This window comes from Heloderma suspectum, chromosome 3 (assembly GCF_057233095.1).
Source record: "Heloderma suspectum isolate Gila_16-S chromosome 3, 16-S_ref, whole genome shotgun sequence".
Lineage (NCBI taxonomy): Eukaryota > Metazoa > Chordata > Lepidosauria > Squamata > Helodermatidae > Heloderma > Heloderma suspectum.
The window spans coordinates 176,626,609-176,646,137 of record NC_139460.1 but is presented as its reverse complement, the minus strand read 5'-3'; the positions used below and the strand labels follow the sequence as shown (position 1 = coordinate 176,646,137).

Here is a 19,529-nt window from a genome sequence, read left to right as displayed (position 1 = left end):
GTTGGATGAAAGTGCTATTGAAGAAAGTAGACTTACTTCCAAGTAGTCATGCATAGGATCAGACCATAAGTATCCACACCTTTCTAAAAACTAACACTGGACAAGAAGTGTTTCTCCATGAGATGCAAAGCAAATGTCTATGCTTGTTGGCTGGTACAATCATAAATATTCATAATTTGAGAACTAAACACATTGCAGAGCTGTGGTAATTTCAGGACATAGAAGTACACATGGGCTCATTGAATGAGCCTGGTAAGATACAGAATGGCATCTCCCAGGTTCCAGTACCTGTGATATTTCCTAGCCCATAGCTCCAGTATGAAGCCCACAATAATCAATAAAAGACATGGCATAATTTATGAAGCCTTAACCTCACAAGTTGGATACTTTTCCACATTTGTTATTGTTCTTGGAACTAGAAAAGCAACCTTTTCATTTTAATCCAGCATATTCTTAAAAAAAAAGAACGTAATTAAAATAAAGATCAGCTTTACATTAAAAATATGTATTTATTTATTTATGTATGTATTGTTTTCATGTCACCCTCTTCCATCACTGCCTTCAATCAAAATAAACCAGGATTTCAGTTCCTTAGACTCTATAATGATTCCATGCATGCACATGTGTGCACACACATATGCACTTCAACTACTATCCTGTGTCACTTCAATGTAGAAACCACTCGTTATGCAGCAGTCCTATAGATGTCAATAGGCATTTAGTTTAGGACAGCTTGCACACACTCTTGGCACAAAGTCAATGGTGTTTGATAGAAAGGGATTCACAACCAAATAAGTGATATGCTTACTTCTGGTAATACACCCTGGAAAGTGGCCCTGCTACTTTAAATGTATTACTGGAGATAAGGGACCAGAATGTGTGGAGAGAACTGAAGCACATGGATTTTGGCATAAAAAATGCATGTGCAAAGCCACTCTATAGCTACTCCTTGATCTGCGGTTTGTGGAACGCAGTTGTATTAGATTTATTCCTTTGACAAGATGATCCAATTGTAAATGGAAACCCAGAAGATTCTTAACGTAAATTTATTATTAACAGAAGTGCTCAGGCTAATTCTCTTTTCAAATTATTTTGGTTCATAAGGAAGTAAGATCCAATGAGTCTGAAGTCTGAAATGCATTCTTCCTTTTAGTTATATTGCTATAAATCAGGACTACGTCTGATGAAGTTGAAGTATTTCCTCCCAACTTACCATACCACAAACTGAAAGCAGAATTAATTCTATAAATTGGAACTACCTAAAAAGCTATTAAACATTTTGCTTTTATATAATAGCATATGTTCAAAATGAAATAATGCTTTAGCATGCATGCAAAAAAAAAATTAAATGCCCAATATGGAGATGTTTCATTACTTTGCTGAATAGGGACTGTTCCCAGAATGCAGTGTTTATTTACTTCTGCCTCTCTCAAGCACTAATTGCCATGAACAAATCATTGGAGAAATAAAATCTCTGTGGGAAAAGGCATTCAACTAATTTATGAACAATTTTGAATTTCTGTTAAATGTAATAGTAAGAGCAGTAAATGAAGCACTTGAGTATCTGTTGAAGCATATTTAAATTAAAAATAAACTGATGAGTTGCACTGTTTCTTTGTTGCTAGATTTAGCACTCAGCTGATAAGCCAGTCAGAACCCTGACAAAATTCTAAGAAAAGAAAAGGGCTGATGATCTGAAAATTTCTTTCCCAATTTCATGGGAAAGAAAGCTCTAAATGTCATTGTTAAATTAGGGTTGCTAGCTTTAATTGATTAACTGGTGTCATTAATAAACAAAAGCTTTAAGCACACCTTTAAAAAATGTAAAGGTAGCTGGGCTGGCCATAAGAAAATTTCCAAAATCTATGTCGCTATAATACCTTTATTAGGCCAACTGATCAGTGAGGCTGAGAATAAATAAATATTATGGCCCCATTCGCATATAATGGCAGCAAATTGTGGGTTAATTCATCGTGGATAACCCACAATTTGACACGGCACGCGTCCAACACGTGCTGCTGCCATTTTGAATATTCAACCTCCGATTGGCCTGATTGGAGGTTGCTCCATGACATGCGAACCCAGACATTATGGGTTAATTGTGGGTTAAACAAACCAAAGTTTAGCCCACAATTAACCCATGGTGTCCAGGTTCACATGTCATGGAGCAACCTCCAACCAGGCCAATCAGAGGTTGCATATCCAAGATGGTGGCCGCACGCAACCCTGGCAAAATGGAGGTTAATTCATTCACCCATGATTTGCTTCTATTATGTGCAAACTGAGTCTATGGTTCTGCCATATTGCTTGCTTTCTCCTAGCTCTACAAGTTTGATGAAAAAAATAAAATTAAAGGCACTCTTTCATTCAAGTTTGCATCCAAATCTTAGCACAATTTTCCTTTCAGCCCTAATCTAGTATGTTCTGCCTTTTAACAAAAACCACAGCCAATTGACAGTGTTCAGTTAAGATCAATATCACTACAAGTTATAAGTCTAGGTCTTCCATAGTACCAATGGGCCTTGAACTTGCTTATTTTTGAAGCTATTTTCGGCTCTGAGATACTGTAATTGGGAATATTGATCTTTCATTCCAACAATGAGCTTTTGCTCAAAATGTTTTGAGTTGTCATAGTTGGGAGAAGAGAAGTCTCTTTTTCTTTGGGATCATCTAAAATAAATCTTCACTGAGATTTTGCAATGTGTATACTTATTTAAATGTAAATTTATTAATCAAATCAATTGGTTGAAAGCCAAATCAATGGAAGATTTTGAAGTTTTTATGCACCTGACATGTTAAATATGGTAAATCTATTAGCACAAAAATTGTCTGGAATTAATTGACAATAAAGTTCTCTTCAGAGATTGGCTTACCTGCAATCCTATGCATACTCATTTAGGAGTTAGTCCCAATGAAAACAACAGGGCTTACTTCTCAGTAAACATATATAAAATTGTGCTGTAAAGGGATGAACATTGTGCTGTAAAATATCTTCATAGATATAAAGTCACTATGGGGAAGAAGAATAAAACACTCCAGGTAGTATAGAGGTCCTGCTGGGCTTGGAAGTAGGGGCAAATTTAACTTCAGTTTATTATTTTATTTTTAATTGACCTAACAAAAATTAAGCTGCATCACACAGGTCACTAAGAAGCTTTTCAGACACTATATAGTTGGACAAACGAGTTAAGGTTATTTGGTTTAGGTATACGGCAGTTAATTTTAGATAAAGAATCAAATACATAGGATTTTAAGGATCATTAATGAACATGCACATATTAATGGCAATTCCATTCTGATTTGGATTTGGAGATACGCATGAGGGCCAAGAAGCTTTATTAACTCATGTTTCATAGTGGGGTAGGATAATTAACTCTTTGTTTTGGGGGGACTGGGATATGTAGAGATCTTCCTGATTCACACAACCTGGCAGATGTTGTTCCAAAGTGCAAGACAAAGGCACGTATACATTCACAAAACACAGCTTGGGGGGACCAGATTCAAGGTGCAATATACTGAAAGCTGAGAAGATTTCAAACGCAGAGGCAAGGAAAAAGCAAACTTTTAGACACTTAACAATAACTGGGAGTAAACATAGTTTAAACTGGCCTCACACACATTGGAATATGCTTCAAAAAGCATTTGGATTTGAAAACAGGACTAAGGGCGCAATCCTGTGGCTGCTAGACAGTGGCTAGACAGCCATAGGATTGTTTAGTTTCCAAGAACCAACTTCAGATCCCGAGCTCAGAAGTCGGTTCCTGGAAATCCACCTCCCACCCCTTCGTAGGCAGCACGGATTGTCCCTGGGCGCCACGCTCGGAAGAGCAGTGTGGAGCGGGGCAAAAAGGGGCGTTCCCTGGGGTGGGGAGGGGAGTGCAGAAGTGCCAGTATGACACTTCCTATACATCATCCAGCCGTCCCTCCCTGCTCTGAAGTCATGTGGCTAGATAGACGAAATCGGCCATCTAGCCGCAAATGTAGGACAGCTGGAACGCAGAGGAGAAGATCCCCTCTGCGCTCCACCTGCCCTGCATTGGATAGGTGGTCGCCTCTGAGTTCAGAGGCAGCCGCCTATCCCCTAAGATTTTTCCCTAAAATGATTAGATAAAAGCCATCAGATAGGCTCTGCTCAACTTTTGTTATGATGGCCTTCTTGCTGAAGTATTGAATGGAAACCCTAAGATTTACTTTATCAATCCTCTGTCATGTTGGTTCTGATAAGTAGCACTGTCATCTGCAGCAACTACTACAAAGTCTATCCTGGTCTATCAAATTATCACCAGTAATACTAAGCCACAAATATTAATCCTGTTCTATGCACCTGAGTAAACAATTATCCTTTTTTTTAGTATGCATAGATGGACACACACATGTGCAAGTGCAGATAATTCTTGGTTCAAAGCTGCATCGAAATATGAGTGAATAAAATAAGCCCCTGACCCAAGTTGCCTCCTAGAGAATATTTGTTTTTCTAAAGCTAGTCTTGCTACCTCTCTATCTGTGTAATGATTTCCTCACAGCAGTCAGAAAGATTACCCACACCACTGATCACTTTATTACCTCATCATGGCTGTTTATTTGCTTTACTGCAGCAGTAACATACAGGGATGATTTTCACAGCTGGGCAAACTCACCATATTCCTTACGAAGGTGGTCTGGAATGTGGGGCTCATAGCCCTCCTTCTCAGGCACTTCTACAAACTCCTCATCGTCATCATCTTCGTCATCATCTTTAGCTTTCATCTATGAAGAAAAGACAAAAGCCTCAACGACATCATTAAAATATGCAGCAGACAGCACATGTGAACATCCTAAACAGAAATGCTTCTATTACAGCAGCCCCCCTTATCCCTATATATAGGGACTGAAGATCTGCTATTCCATTTTATCTCCAGCTTTAACCCCAGCACTATCTTTGTTTATTTGAAGTATTTTTATGTCGTTCCTCAGCCACAAAGGCTCCCAGCAGCTTACATATAATGAATTAAAGATAGTCCCTGCTCGCAGGACTCCAGTCTAAAAAGACATGATACACAAGGAAAAAGGAGTGGGGAGGAAATAAGGAAAAATTAATATAAATTGATGACAGATAAAGCACTGTTAAAACAACATTTTCAGGTATATGTGAACTATAACATCTTCACCAGAATCTAGAATGGGATGAAAACCTTCCTCCCACTTATACATCAACTTTAATGCCGCTTCACATTTTATCAGGAACATGTTAAATATCTGGGGTTCCCTCAATGAACAACATACTTTGAACAAAACCTGAATCCTACTTGATCGTGTGATGTTTTACGCAATTACATTGTGACAGCAGCCTTAGAACAAGAATTACAAGCAATATCTTACTTCCACATACCCTAATTATGCCTTTCAACTACAAAGGTACTGAAATTACTAAAGCATGAAGAATATGTACAAGAGGCATACTGTAAATAGATAACAGTGAATTGAGAAAGATGCACATTAAAGATGTCTCACCATAGTTAAATTCTAAAAAAGACACACGACAACACTAGCCTTTATAACTACAAAAACTCCATTCAGCAAACACCTAGAACTATAGTTTAGTGTCCCTTAACATCTTACCACAGGTCACATAGTTCCACCACCCTTTGGAACTTTGCTCCACTTAACAGCAATAGTATGTTGGTAAACTCTCAGACTAACATTAATGTCAACTATTAGTCCTAACACTACAAGAGGCATGATTTTCCATTGCAACAGAAACCTTTAATTCGCTAATCTAACCAGGCCTTACAGCTGCATTACCGAGATTAAACATCCAAGATACACTTAAAACTGAAGCATGGAGCATATAGTTTAAACATGCTCCTAAACTGATACAAACACACCATCGTAAGATAAGCATCATAATAAAAGTAATCATTTTAATTAATGATAAAAATCACTATGTGGATGACAGTCTTATCTTCCCTTACAATCAGATGACACGGAGGAAGCTGATACCCTGAACTCATGTGAGATGTAATACATGTAGTCAACAAGAGGAGACTTAATCCAGACAAGACAGAGATGATTTTGGTCTATACAGGAGCCAATCTGGGAATGGATACTCAGTCTGTTCTAGATAGAGCAGCACTCCCGTTGAACAACCAGGTTCACAGGCTTGGAATGCTTCTGGACCCACCATTGCTCCTGGTGGGTCAGGCTGTGGCCAGGAGTCCTTTTGTACTGCTTCAGCTTTACCAGTTGCAGCCCTTCCTGGAAAAGGCTGATGTAGCCACTATTGCACGTGCTTTAGTTACATACTGCAATATATGTGGGGCTGTCTTTGAAGAATGTTCGCAAACTGCAGCTCGCCAAGTATGCTGCTGCTAGGTTGTTGGCAGAGGACTGTTATTTCAGGACTTCATTCTTATTTGATCTGCATTGGCTCCTTGTATGTTTCTGGGTCCTTTTCAAAGTCCTTTAGAGCCCTATAAAGTTTGGGTCCAGGGTACCTAAAGAGCACCTGATCCCAAATTACTCCATTCGTCCCTTAAGATCTTCTGAAGAGTCTGCTCTGCACCACACCATCTGAAAGTGTGATCAATGACTATGTGGGACAGAGCCTTCTTGGTGGTGGTGCCTAAGCTCTGGACTCCCCACTCCCCTTCAAGACTTCAGAAAGGTATTTTTTAGGCAGGCTTTAAATACTGTCTGCTCCCCAGAGTTGGTTGGTTGTAATACTGCTGTTTGTAGTATCCTGAGAGCTTTAACTGTTTTCTTTCCCTTTTGATTGTTACTATTTTTATCTTATTTTTGAGCTGCTTCGAGGGTCCCTTGTGGGCCTCAAAAGTGGCACAGAAATATTTATATAAGTACAATGTTGTCGGAGGCAGTGAAGCATATGGAAAGTCCATCATTGTATCCCAACACTTCCTTGATTAGAAATTATACACACTTGTCCTCAACAACAAAACTTTTGCTCCATTCCGAAAGTGGATTCTCTCATGTGGAGGCCCTTGCATTTTTAATAGGAGTTTTTTCAATGACTCCAAAGCAATTTCAGAAATCAAATGTAAGTATCAGAACTGTGGTCTTCTGGTGAAATCACCATTACAGTACAATCCACAGCAAAAACTGCCATTCCCTTCCTACTGCATCCATTCCTCCTCATCTAAGAAAAAGCAATTTCTGCTTGCCACAGCCAACTGAGGCACACAGGGATGGTCCAAGATGTTTTGTTTCCACTGGCAGAAAATACAAATAGAAACTCCGTCCCTCAAAACTACCATCTCCAACTACCACATGCTCTTGCACAATTCCCATTTGTTTCCATTGTTACTGAGCAGGATAACTTCTGGATGGATTGTGCCCTATGAATCAGATGTATCTGATTTAAAGATGTAAAATTTCTGGAAGTTTTGAAGCCATGGAAAAACCCTGGGGAGGGGAACTGAAACATATGCAGTACGTATATTTTTAGCACTCTTTACAAATCTAAGTCGTTTTGTTACTTTAGGAACATAAAATTTATTACATATAACTTGGTTATCATTATCATAAAATGAAAAACATTTTAAAGTAAACTCAGTAAATCTGTAATTACTGCCTGAATAAGCTATACTTTTAAACTTTGGTATTATGTTTATACCAAGCATAATAATTTTATGAGCTAACCAATACACAATACATTTTCAGCAAATACCCCTTGAAACATCTGATTCATCCTAGAAGACAGAAGTAGTAGGAAAAACTGGAGGCAGAGGAGGAGGAGTATACATCATCAATGCCTGTTTGTGAAGAATTGGCTGGGGATGAGTTTAGGGAAATCCGGTCTAAAGGAAAAGCTATTGAGAATTTATTTAGCTGGGGAACCCTCTTTAACCTATTAGGAATGATAATCCACCCCGAGAACATTAATTATTGGGTGGTTTAGAAATCAATCAATCAATACCAAGCATATTTAATTTTTAAGAACCTTTATGCAATTTCATCCTATTATTTGAAGAGTGACGTTTCATTCCCTTTTCTACATATTTCCAGAGCAGCTGCTTGCCCTTTGACATAGTCTGTGTGGTGTTCAGAATAAGGCATAGGGTGGGTGGTGGTGGTGGCCACTCTGAACCACGCCAGCTACTTCCCTGCTATAGAAGCAGGGAGTGGCCAGCAGGGCTCTCTAGAGCAGCCAACCACATCGTATGTTTCACACTCAGAGGTGCTCAGAGTGAGCCAAGGGGCAACAGAACATGTAGCTCTCATGGCAGCACGAGAGGTGCGTGGCCTTCTTAGTGGTAAGTGGGGGCGCGTGATCTGCCGCCCTTCTGGATCCACCATCTTTAGCGGGGGATTCACCCCACGTCATGGGGGGCCAGCCCTGAACTCATTGACTGCTACAGTGACAGAAACATGAGACTCTATCGAACAAAACCCAGACTGTCGAGAATAAATCTTTTACACATCTTCATATATTATGATATGGTGACTCTAGTCACATGCTGGGAAACTGAACGTGACTTGGAGCATCCCTCAATGTCTATAAATAAAAGATACTTTAGGTTCCGGCCCAAGGGCCTAATCCAGCCTACTGGGTTCCCCAATCCACCCCAAGGAGCCTCTCAGGGAGAAGATTCCCAAGGAGAAGATTGGAAATAACAGCAGGGATTCTCTTGGGCCCCACTCTCCCTCCCAGTGGATGGGTGGGTGATGGAGGACTCTTCTTGGTACTGTCAGTGTTGCTTCACATAGAAACCACACAGGGATGGCCAGGTGCCATGAAAAACCAGGGGTTTGGACCGCGCTGCTCCTCCCAGGACTGGGAAAGTACTGCGCTGCTTTCTCAGTACTGAGAAAGACATGTAATTCTGCGGACACTTCACTTTGCCTCATTGTGTGTGCAGAGAAAGCCCTATGCATGCACACCCATGTGCGTGCAGACACTCAACTTTCATTTTCTACACTGAAAATCATGCCATAACATATGTTACAATAAAGCGCAAACCTATTTATGTTTACACAGAAAAAGTCCTACAATTCCCAGCATTTCTAGCCAGACATGTGTAGGATTGTGTCCTAAAGCACCTTGCAAGTAATCACTGAGCTGTGGAGTTACTCTATTCATCAGGGATCAAAGACCACCCTAGCAATTACACACACACCCCACAACCGCCTTCTTTACAAAACACCCCACTGGTATTTTCAGGATTAAAGGTTTGGGGGAAGAGAATGTTTGGGGATTTTTATACAACATCAGTAGTTTAGACAATTGGAAAGTTGTGATGCGACACCGGGTTCAAAAGGCTATTTTTCATACCCCTACTTAAAACATTTAAATCTCAGTTAATAGTGACAGAAAGGCAATTCACCATCTATAATATAGTTATTAAAGTTTCTCCTTGTTTGGCCAGTTACAGGGACTATAGATATCAGACCCCAGTGCAAACTACCCTGCTCTTTCAAACCTAACTATAAAGCATTTCTCTTGAAAGATAACGGTTTCAGATTTAGAAAACAGAACTATATGGAATGTAATTAGTATTCAATTCAATCTTTATTTGCTTAAAAACAAAGGTCACAGCAAAACAGGAGAAAAGGGGGGACCCCCAAAACCAATCCACAATAAAGAATCAAACAATCTCCATCACACACACACACACACACACACACACACAAACAAATAAAAATTATACATAAATCCATCTAATTCTAAAAGCAGCGTTTGCAAATAATGAAACTTGCTATGTAACATATTTGTTCTGATCAGCCAGAAGTATACAAATTTTCTGACATCTCAAAACGAGAAAAAGAACAGGATTAAAATCTCTCTCTAGGTGCCCTATACAATTGGCAGGACAACAAATAGGTTAATTTTTTTATAGAAGAGAAAGAGTTAACACATCTTTGTAAAAACTTTTCAAATCAAAAGGATAACCTGCATTAGGGATCACTGGCAAGCAAAACAGTCATGTGTGACAGGATGCAAAGAATTTCAACACACACAGAATTTTAATTGCAATTGATTAAAAATGTAGGAGGAATGTGGCAGATGTCTTTAAGGTGACCTATACCGTAACCTGAAGGCAAACTTTAAAAATGCAGTTTAACTTCTTTCAAGACTTTCAGAGTTTTGCAAGATTTTATTTTGCACGGACATGCAGAAAACTAAGATTTAGAAAATATTATACTCAAAGACATCTCAGTCAAAACAAAGGTTCCTAGCACAAGAGCCTGATGTGAAGCCGGAGTGACAACAGCCCTGCACACTTGCAGCATCTCAAACTTTGAGACCCTCACAAAGCTTTGCTGAGAAGAGGAATAATAAGATGCAAATTCACTTTGTTTAGGCACAATCCAAGGGCTGCGCATTTAGGCACTATGGGAAGCATTAATCATAGGAAACTGTAATTTTTGTTATCAGTCCAACACTAATCAAAAGGGAAACCTGTCACTAGCACTGACCTGTGAAACGTCCCAATTATACTCTTTGGAAATGACAGGAGCACTTAACTTCCTCACTGAGTAAATGACGACAATCAATCACGTTTGAATAACAATGAGCCACAGAGCTGAAAATTATTTTTTGTATAGAATCCACCCAGGAATTTATGAAAGGTGAAAAGCAACCCAAGGTTTTAGGGCCATTATAGCTTTCAGCTAGTACAGTGCATATCAAACACTAAACAGAATTTATGTGTTTTAATTTTCTAAAAGGTAGATGTGGACTTGGTGCTACAATGCAGAACATATAATGCCAGATTTTAAATATGAGGGTCATTTTCATAAAGTATTATGCTTATTGTCTGCACCCTTGAATTCACTGAGGGATTTTTTATTATTGAATTTGTATTTCTTGTAAAAATATTTAACTGCTTAGCTAACTATGAGAAATTAAGCCCTACGTTCTCAGATATAAAGAGATAAGTTTCCATGTTACTTTAAACAATCCATATTTCCCTCTATTTGCAAACAAAGATAATTGCTTATAAAAGCCATATAGCAGAAGGTGGCACTGAACAGCTACTTATCAAAACCGAATTTGAAGACCATATTGTCATTTACAATATTAGATTCCCTTCTCTTTCTTTTTAAATTTGCTTATTGTGGCAACTCTAATATCATATTATCAGAAAAGCCTTATGCCCAGAATTCCACCGTCAAGCACCAGCTTTGTATTAATAACACTTGCATGTTTCAATTTCACTCTGTTAACTCACTGCACTCCCTCAGCCAATCCAAACTCTAGTTCTGACTCTCTCCACAAGTACCTACGCATTTGGTAATAACCCTTGAAGATACTTATATCCTCAGCAATGGCCACTTAAAAATGCCAGCAAACCAGTTCTTGTGAGTGAAGTAGTAAACACCTCCATCTGGCTAAGGTGATCCACATGCATACGAAGGCTCCAGCCTGCATATCACTTGCTGGATCATGAACCAGAAGTATAAGTCTGATGTGCACCCAAATGCCATCAGAACTGTGTATCTGAATGCCAATTCTGCCTATCTGCACTTGAATGGGAGATGCATCTGAATATGCATCTACATCTTGGTGCAACATAAATACCTTTTTAAATATGACTAGAGTGGAAGATTACAATAGTCACTTCACATGCGCTTTTTTTTACAGTTATCCTGAAACAGCGCATAGAATAAATGGCAGTTCAAATAAGACTCATCTATTTTTAAAAGCTGATGTCTGCTATTACAAGGTTTAATTTGGTCACTTGTACTTCTCAGCTTTTACAGAGAAGTCTGCATATATCCCAAGAAGAGATGATAAGTTGTAGCTTAAGGAGTTAAGGTTTTTAAAACTGTTACATTGCAGTCAATCATATAGTTTTGCAGTAACATTTTAGATGCATCTTCAAATCCTAATTGTGTAGAGTATTATACCTGTATAGTAGTTTATAGTTACTCTGAAAGCCTGAAATTTTGAATATTTAATAATCCTCCTAGTCACGACACAAATTCTAGGTGTAATTACAACGTAAGATGGTAACTTTAATATCGCTAGCAGTCTTGCAAATAAGTCAACAAGTTACTAGCGTGCAAACAAGTTACTACCCCACAAACACTTTTTATTTGTCTGCCAGCCCACACTACCACTTCTCATTCAATTCACAAAAACTTCACTGACAGGTCATCTGAAGATAATTCTTCCTTGCCACAGGCAACCAGACAAGTTATGTTTTACAAGCTTGACCGCCAGAGTGTTTTGTTTGAACAATAGCCCCCTAGACTACCAATGTTTTCATTTATTTATTTAAAATATTTCTAGGCCACCTTTCAGGGCAAGAGCCCTCCCAAAACAGCTTACACAATAAAGTCCCATACAGTAAAAACTGTATGATGAAACACTGGGATAAAGGTAAGGGATAAAGGCTAATGTCCCAGCTGCAGCACTTTGGTATTTTGCAGAGCGCATGCGGGGGGGGGGGGGTTGGGGGGGATCTCTCTCCTTTACTTTAAAAAACCCAAACCCAGGCGAGTGTCATTGTTTGCACAGAGTTAATCCTTCATCTCACTAGAATGAACATAAAACTGGGGTGCTTCTGATAACCTAAGCAAAAAGTTGGAGTTCCAACTTGTAATAATTTGATAAGATACATCATCTGGTAGGACAATCTGGGTAAATATGTGGACAGCATTATTAAAGATAAAATTATCAATCATCTAGAATAACGAGTCTTGCTGAATTAACATGGCTCCTGCAAAGGTACATACAGTCTCACAAACACTTTAGATTTTTTTGAGAGTATCAGAAAACATGTGAATAGAGGTGATCCAGTAGATATTACCATCCCCCCACATTAGAGTTCCTCGCTCGAGGTTGTTCTGGAACTCCCTGAGCTGAACATCTCAGACCAGCAAACTGTTCCATGAAATCCCAGGGGCAACCAGAGCAATCCTGCGCCCTTTGGAGTGACATTAGTAGACTAGTCTCCTCAGGATGTGGAGAGTCCCCCTTCTGAGTCAGAGATGGAAGCTGAGCCTCCACCCAGTCTACGGGAACGGAGGTGCCTGAGAGTGCAGGCTCAGCTGGCTACCAGGCGAAGAAGTGCCATCTAAAATCAACAACAGAACTGCTCATGAGTAAAGAGCTACTCTTGAGAAAGGCTCCTTCATGAGTAAGAACTTTCCAATACATCTCTTATGCTCAGCAGCTTAGCCCTGGGTGGGACTTTAAGAGCTCAAACTTAAAAGCCCTCAGTTCTGGGCAGATGGTTGCTGGAACAATGGCTGTTCTCCTACTCCTAGACTTCTGTCTATCACATTCCCTTCCCCTTTAGACCTTGTGTGCTCTGTCCTTTGGATCTTTTTTAGACCTTGCCTTTGAGAAAACACCCAAGCCAGAACTGACCCCTTCACTGGCTCCTGGCTCCACAGCCACGGTGAGCTGTATCACAGCACAGCCTGAAACATTACATCAGCTCCAAAGACTGGGTGCAGCTTCACTTGAAGCAGGACAGATATGTTGTATAGTTGGGATTTTCAAAAAGCTTTTGACAGAGTCTCTCACCAAAGGCTCCTGAGTAAACTTAACAATCATGGGATAAGGGAGAGCTCCTCTCAAAGACTGGTAACTTGTTAAAGAACAGGAAGCAGAGAGGTCTGCTTAGATGACAAATCTCACTATAGAGGGATAGAGAAAGTGGGCTCTCCCAAGGATCTGTATTGAGACTAGTGCCTTTTAACGTGTTCATAAAAGATCTGGAGATAGGGGTGAGCAGCACGGTGGCCAAGTTTCTGGATGATGCCAAATTATTCAGGGGGCAAAAACAAAATGGACAGTGACGAAGTCCCAAAGGAATTCTCCAAACTGGGTGAATTGGCAATAACATGACAAACGCAGCTCACTGTAAGTGTAAAGTGATGTGCACTGGGGGGAAAATCATAACTCGACTGATGGGGGCCTGAGCTGGTGGTAACTGGCCAGGAAAAAGATGTCAGGATTATGGTGAACAGCTCAATGAAAGCACTGACCCAATGTTCAGTAGTTGTGAAAAAGGCCAATTCCATTGTAGGGATCATTAGGAAAGGGATCTAAAATATTGTAATACCTTGATGCAAATCTATGGAGCAAACATACTTGTAGAGTTCTGGTGTGCTGCATTTGACATATAGGATGTCATAGAGCTAAAAAAGGCAAAAAAAGGCAACCAAAGTGATCAGTAACTCCCCTATGAAGAAAGGTAACTATGTCTGGAATTTTGTTTTGGGGGGAAAAAAGATAAGCAAATGGAGGAAATAGAGTTATAAGCATATCCATGGTATGGATAAAGCAGATAGACAAGAAGTTTTTCTCCCTCTCATATAATATTAGAATCCAAAGAAACTGAATTTTTGTGAACCGCCCAGAGAGCTTCATCTATGGGGCAGTATAGAAATATAATAAATGAAATGAATCATGGGAGATTCAGGTAAGATAAAATGAACTCCAGCTGCACACAGAAGGTGCTATGGGCTACCTCTGGCAGGCTGCTTGCACATGTTGTGTGGGAGATGGTTTGGTCTGGATTCCATGACATCCATGTGTTGACTGACACCATCATATGAAACAGTATTATAAACAAATTATATTGGACTCTTGGGATCAGTGTGTAGTGACAAAATTGCCAGGGACACTGTGGAAGTGGTTGTTGGTCTTCCTACATTACCGTTTGTTTCTACAGCAATTATTGTGCTTTTGACTTGGCTCCTAAGTATTGGAAAACAAGTACATTATGCTAGCACAAGTGTCAGCTTAGAATCCACAGAGATAGAAGGATCATAGGATCAGCCCGCCCATATTTGTGTGCAACGGTGGTAAAAGTGGGAGTGCAGCAATAGGGAAAGCACGCCAAGAAAATATAGGTATTTGTTTACTTAATCTGGGATTGTTAAAATTTTGCAGCCAGATTGCTTGTTCTGCCATCTCAATCACTTTCCCTTCCCTTCCGGAGAAATCACCTCCCTTCAGCTATGGTTGTATGGCAGCCTTGGTTTCTTTTCCTCTAACATGATGTAAGGTATCCTCTGATAAGTGAACTCTAAACTTCATTTGTCTTTCAGCAGGCTTGATGACTATGCATTTAAAAACCCATTCTATCTTATAAACTAAAAATTAAATGTACTCAGCTGTGATGGTCGTCATTGCATCTGCTATTTATATGCTAATACCCTCACTGGAAGATCTTGCAAATTATTCCACCATACTAATATTTCATGTGCATCTACTCACAGCCAACTAAATATTTTTTCCTAGAGGAGAGAAGATTTTTGGCCAAGGAATTAATACTTACCGCAGTGGAACCAATTTATATCAGCAACTTTATGTGAATGCATTTTGAACTCAGCCATGACATAAAATATAGTCATCTTAAACGGAGGAAGGGAACAATTTGTGTAACCAAATCACAGAGTGTTCATTAACAGAGTATAAAAACCTTTTGAAATGGCTGATAATATACACCAAAACAAAGTACCTTATCTGGATAGAGATTGTTATAACTTTATCTACTCTATACTTTTAAAATCATAAATGTACGTGGCTTATTAACCAATCTGTAGCTTGATTTTCCCCCTGTTTAGAACTCCAGTAAATACAGGGGTGGGAATTCATTATGTTCCAGGCCCAAATATAAATTCAGATTGACCTGGTTCACATGACATGATAGCCCACTGTGGCTTAATTTACCTCTGGAGGCTGTTGCATTGTGCAAGGTGCCCATTGGCACAATTTTTGCACTGAAGCTTGTCATGTCATGTGAACCCAGGTGGCAGGAGTTGTTTGAGGGTTAGACAACCCACAACTAATCCTAAAACAAGCCATGCATTATTTGAGAGTTGTTTAACCCCCAAACAACCTGATCCACCTGGGTTCACATGACACAACAAGTCACAGCAAGCCGGGAGGCCAGCACAATGCAACAGGTAAATTAAGCCACAGTGGACTGTTGTGTTGTGCGAACCAGGTCTGTTGTTACTAATTGCATTTATATGCTGCTGTTCCTGTAAGAACTGAAAGGCTGTTTTCTTACATTAGAGAACCAGCTTGGTCTATCAGCACTATTGTATGGAGGAAGGGGTGACAGAACTTCAGGGCAGATTTTATGATACCTGAGTTTATCTCCTCTTGACATTAGTGTCTGACAACCACTCCTTTTTTTCACTTCACAATTGTAATATCTCAGCCTTCCTCAACCTGGTGTTCTCCAGATGTTTTGGACTTCAATTTTTATCAGCCCTAGCCACCATGGCCAAAAGTCAAGAATCCTGTGAGTTATAGTCCAAACATGGGGAGGGCACCAGGTTGGGGAAAACTGTAATATCTGATTGAGCTGTTGACTTGCATTTAGCATCTACAAGTGTCTCAGAATTTGTCCAGAAACATCCTGTTTAGAGTGTTTTTACTGCCCATTGAGATATAGGAGAATCCAACCCTCGAATAACCCACGGTTTGTTATATGCATGGTCTCCTGGAGGAATAGAAATTACTATTCTTTCTCCTCTTTTTTGAAGATTACCTTGTTCTACCTAAGTTTTGTCCAACCAAAAAATATCTTTATTGAATAGATTGTCTGTATAATCTGGCATTAGGATTTGACTATCAGTTACCTCAGTTTCATGTATTTAAAGGCAGAGACAAGGGCACCTTTCAGCAAACCTGATCCATACATACAATGCTTTCACAAGGTAGCACTACACAAGTGCAAATAAGTTTAAACAATATCCTGAGAATTTTTTGTCTATGTAATTGATCCCCTAAGCACCTTATGTTGCATAGTTGCTTTGATATAGCAAGCCTTAATTGCTAGCAACATTAAGACAGCACGGTAAGAGCCGCCTTGGGAGGGCTTCTGCTCTGAAAGGCAGCCAAGACATAGTTTAAATAAATAACTAAATCTGCCCAGAAATAGAATACAGGCAGTTTCAGTGAAGGCGAGGCAGACAAGAGATGAGGGTAAGTTGTGATAACAGAGTTGAATGGGGGTGGGGGCATAATCCTTAGTGTCCTGAGTTTGCTCCTGTCCAAAATGGGAGAGTTGGCAGGTTTGCATTCAGAGTCCAAATGCTGTTACTGCACTATCTGATGTAGGTGCAGATTCATTCTGAAATAAGTCTACTTACTATACATGCTTAAGCAATATTACTGCTGCTGTTCGTAATTTCTGTACCTAAAGCAATCACAGAAGAACATGGCTGCTCAGCTACAGAAAATATAGACTAGTACGTCAAGCAGGGCAAAATTTCCCCCATGAAAATAAAGGAGGGGAGATATTTGGCAAGTTGTGGGGGAGTGAATTTTAAGAGTTTACATATTACCTTTAAATACTAGGTGGCTGAGGGCTTTTCTTTTTATTACCCCCACCCGCAAGCCTTGCCACCACCTCACATGACGTATACGGTCATTCCCAGGGGCATTCTTGCAGCGGGGAGGGAATCGCTGCTTCCGTTGTAGTTATGTTTATGAACTTATATCAGAGATACAAAAAACAGCATAAAATAATTCTTAAAATATACACAATACAACGATGAAAATATACAAACGTATTCAAATATTAGAAAAGTTTACATCCAGCAGCCAAATTAAAGTCAGCTTCTTTATGAACTGCAAACATGAGCATAATGCTGTTCCCACACCCTCTTCTAAGGAAAAAAGTGTATGTTCCAAACACATTAGGAATCAGCTTGGCACTGAATTATTCTTGCAGTTACTCATTTTCACCCTATCAATCCAGTATGGATGTAGGAGAATATTCTTCACTAGCCAGATATTCCTATATGATTCAAGACAGCTACATAAAACAGCGAGGTTGTATTTCAGGTGACCATTCTAGAATTTTAAACTAATAACAAAAAACCTTCAGATTTACCACCTAGCAATTGAATGTGTAGCCATTAGTTCTGGCTACAGACTTAAATTTATATATTTACTTTATGTTAAAGATTTAATAAAGAAGCTCATACACAATATTCAAAGCATCTTACAAAGGTAAAAACAATCTAAAAAACAATAAGCAAAGATAAAATTGCTCTTTCTCCTTTTAGTTATCTCTTCTGATATATCTTTACAATATAATCACATCTCTTCTCCTTTTTCTAACCAAATCTATCCAAAGTTCCAAAATCTCTGTTCATTATATTGCTTGCAAAACTGGAGACCCTTTCCAGTTGGCTTCTCTTTGCATCTGCTTCACTATCAATTCATCACTATTTGAACTATCCCTATACGACAGCAGTAGTTCATCTGGTTTTTTGCAATCACATTACATTGACAACTCCTAACTATCTTGTGATCAGCCAATATTCCAAGATCGCTTTTCATCTGTCATTTGCGGATAAACCACTGCACAACACACACACACACACAAGCTGTTTGCATGACACAACAGCCCATCGTGGGTTATTTAACCCATGGTGAGGCTGCGGCACATGTAGCCGCCACTTTGAATATGCCACCCCTACTCAAGGGTTGCCGTGTCGTGTGAACCTGGTGAGAGTGGGTTACGTGAGGGTTAACCAACCCTCGCATAATCCATGCTCACCAGGTTCGCACAACACAACAACCCCAGAACAGGGGTTGCATATGCAATCTGGCACCCGCAGGCACCACAGCTAGCTGTGGGTTAAATAACCCATGACAAGCCATGGCATGTCATCTGAACCTGGTCATTTAGTGTGTGCCTGAGTGGAAAACCTTACACTTCATAACACTGAACTATATTCCATCTTTGTTACCCCAGTTTATGGTATCATCAAAACTACTCTGCATAACTTCCTTACCTATCTTTTAAAATGTCTTACTGGTGTTATATGCAAATTTCATCAACACACTTCTACTCCCCTACCCTTCTCTAAGGATGGGTGAATCTATCAAGGTTCATTTCGGTCAGGTTCTCTTTTTTCCATTACTAAATTCATTCTGTCCCATTTCTACATTACATTGTGAAATTATTTTTAGTCCACACAAAAATGTGTACATGTTTTCATGCACATTTTTCAATATATAGACATTTTGTAAGCCTTTTGGTGCACACATTTTCAAATGTAAGCATCTTTTGTAAGCAAATTTTCCATTGAATAAAGTGTTTATTCCACTGAATAAACATTTCTCCTTTTTTTCTATGCAGTTTCAAATGTACGCATTTTTGTATGCATTTTTTTGGCAACCTACACTGAAAATACAGATTTTGATCTCTAACTGCACCACCATTGCTGTGCTGTTTTGTGAATGCTTAATTTTATCACCTCACATTTACTTGCAGCATAATCTGAAAGCCAGAGTGTGCCTCAATTTTGTCAAGCTACACGACAAGAGATTGATTTAGGGTGCAATCCTATACACATTTACCTGGGAGTAAGTCCCATTGACCTAAATGGTGCTTACTTCTAATTAAACATGTACAGGATTACACTGTCAGTTTATATTAATATTTATTTGAACCTCATGGATTTCAAAAAATTCAGCACCATGTAACAGTTTGTTATGCTTGCCTATATTTGGAAACGATTGCTCCATTCATATTTACAGACCTGATGGATTATCAGTGCTCCATTAGAGATTGTACTACCAGGTTTACTATTATGGTTTA

General features: G+C 39.3%; 1 protein-coding gene across 5 annotated transcripts in view; it reads right to left on the bottom strand.

Moving 5' to 3' along the window:
- The window catches only part of UVSSA (UV stimulated scaffold protein A), a 79,927-nt gene that overhangs the window by 40,991 nt on the left and 19,407 nt on the right, over window positions 1–19,529 (bottom strand). For all 5 annotated transcript variants that reach the window (XM_084844997.1, XM_084844999.1, XM_084845000.1 and 2 more), the window contains one exon: window positions 4,638–4,746. In XM_084844997.1, coding sequence (XP_084701123.1) covers window positions 4,638–4,746 — 109 coding nt within the window. The remainder of the gene's footprint in view (window positions 1–4,637; window positions 4,747–19,529) is intronic.